At 50.3% G+C, this 2,298-nt stretch overlaps 1 protein-coding gene across 1 annotated transcript in view; it reads left to right on the forward strand.

The window, feature by feature from the left end:
• KRT32 (keratin 32) overlaps window positions 1-1,701 on the forward strand; it is an 8,085-nt gene extending 6,384 nt beyond the window's left edge. The window contains exon 7 of the mRNA XM_010842552.1: window positions 1,572-1,701. Within this exon, the coding sequence (XP_010840854.1) occupies window positions 1,572-1,701 (130 nt within the window). The remainder of the gene's footprint in view (window positions 1-1,571) is intronic.
• The last annotated feature ends 597 nt before the right edge of the window (window positions 1,702-2,298 follow it).

Below are 2,298 nucleotides of genomic sequence, written 5' to 3' on the forward strand. Positions count from 1 at the left end.
GCCCCATCCCCTGGGATTCTCCAGGCAAGAACACTGGAGTGGGTTGCCATTTCCTTCTCCAATGCATGAAAGTGAAAAGTGAAAGGGAAGTCGCTCAGTCGTGTCCGACTCTTCGAGACCCCATGGACTGCAGCCTACCAGGCTCCTCTGTCCATGGGATTTTTCAGGCAATAGTACTGGAGTGGGGTGCCATTGCCTTCTCCAATAAGAAATGGGGGGGAGGTAATAAGAAATGGGGAGGGTCTGAATCCAGGCAGTGGAGCCATCCACTCCCAGCTGTGGTACAGGTAGAACTGGGAGGGTTGGTGGCTGTCTGGATGCAGGATATCTCTGGGCCTTAGATACCAGGTGGGCTGATGACTGTAGGTAGACATTCAGCCCTGCTTTTCTATCATTTATAATCCTGTCCTCCAGAGCAAAGAGTTGCAGAGTCAAATCTTTTTCAAGGACTAGGCCAAGAACATACCAGAGTGATGTGGGTCACTGAGGGATGGTGGAGAACCAGGGAGCTCTATCCTGTCCAATGAGGATAGTGCTGCCCCCTCAGGGCCATTTCTACCACGTGAGATGAAGATTCAGTATTGTTGGATCTTCCCATTATTCAAGGGAAGCTGCTTCTCTTTTAAATGTTAAGTCCTCATGATTTTTAAATATTTTCAACAAATTAAAAAACAACACAGTGCTTTCAAATTAAATTAAAAAAAAAAATCCAGGCCAAATGGAACACACTTCATGCTGGATGTGGTCCTTAGGCTGCCTATCCAGTCTCTGGGCTATTTGCTTCCATCCTATATCCAGTGTGTTGTTGCTGGTTTTGAACCCACACCTGTCAGTCTCTGAGATCATCCTTTTGTATTCCTTCTCTAGCAATTGATGAATTCATCTTATTCTAAATATTCTTATCAAGTGCCAGCTCTAGGCCAGGTATGCAGGGTGGGCACAGGGACTGCTGATCTCTCTGGCTAGTGGGGAGACAGACCAGAGTAGAACAATGACAGAAATCTCCGGAAGGAGGGACATGGTGCCCTGGGGAGATTTGTCAGAAATCAGGGGAGGCTTCAGGGAGGCTGTGGCAGTTGAGTTGAAGGAGGCTGCTCTTCCTCCTGGCACAAGGGGGAGCCACTAAGGTTTTGGACAGAGATCGTTGTGCAGTCGCTAAGACTTGTTTGATATCCCTTGAACTGAAACATGCCGGGTTTTCTTGTCCTCCACTGTCTCTCAGAGTTTGCTCAAACGCATGTCCACTGAGTCAGTGATGCTATCTAACCATCTCAACCTCTGTCTCCCCACTCTCCTTGGTCAGGGGAGGGGCATGCTAGATCACTCTAGCTAAGAAACTGAGGATGCTTGGATGGTTAGGAGGGGTGAGTGTGGGGTTGGGGAGACCAGTTAAGAAGCTGTTGGGTTCACATAGGTGAAGACAATGAAGTAAGATAGGGAAAACAGTGGAGATGGTGGCCACTGGGAGCCGTTGGAAGGCACAAAGGTGCGAGTGGGGGATGCAGAATTGACAGGACTTGTTGCCGAGCTGGGCTTCTTTCTAAACCTTCCCACATGCCTTTCTTCCTCAGGTTGCCGGGTAACCCATGCTCCACTCCCTCCCAGCCTCCTTGTGCGCCCGCCCCCAGTGTGCCCCGGACCCTCTGCGTGCCCCGCACTGTCTGTGTGCCTTGTGTGCCCTGCCACCCGAGCTGCCACTGAAATCCCCAGCGATGCTGGATCCTGAGGGATGCCAACTGGGTGGCTGGTGCTTCCTGAGGCTGCGCCTGACTGCAGTTCAGCGGCCACCAAAAGAGCAGGGCCAACCCCTGGGGGCAAGGAAGGCCACTAGCAGTACCAGGAAGTGAGCCGTCAGCAACTGCGCTCTGATACTGCAGGGGGCGCTCTAGCTCCCGCCTCTTAGAAATGGCTACTCTTATTTCTATGGGTTAATGGCTCTCTTCATGGGTGTTTCTGGCGGTCCGTGCTGCACTTTGGAGCACTGTTCTTAGTTAACTAGTAAATAAAGCCTCACCCAGTGACCTGCACACCTGTCTCCCTCTCCTTGTCGCGTATGCTGCTGTATCCACCAGCCAATTCTGCTCAGTTGGGCTCCAGAAGAATGTGGCCAATTTTTTTTTTTTTTAATTTTTATGCCCTTTCTGCTTCTACAGGGACTTGAGCAGCATTTACTAAAAAGACCTGCATGCCACAAACCAGTTAAAACCAGGCCATCCATCCAGAGCCAAGTAATAAAAGAATAAAGAGAAGGGGGTGGTGATGATGCCAGAATCCTATGCCAGACTACTGTTAATTGAC

Source organism: Bison bison, unplaced genomic scaffold (assembly GCF_000754665.1).
Source record: "Bison bison bison isolate TAMUID 2011002044 unplaced genomic scaffold, Bison_UMD1.0 scf7180017864180, whole genome shotgun sequence".
NCBI classification, from domain to species: Eukaryota; Metazoa; Chordata; class Mammalia; order Artiodactyla; family Bovidae; genus Bison; species Bison bison.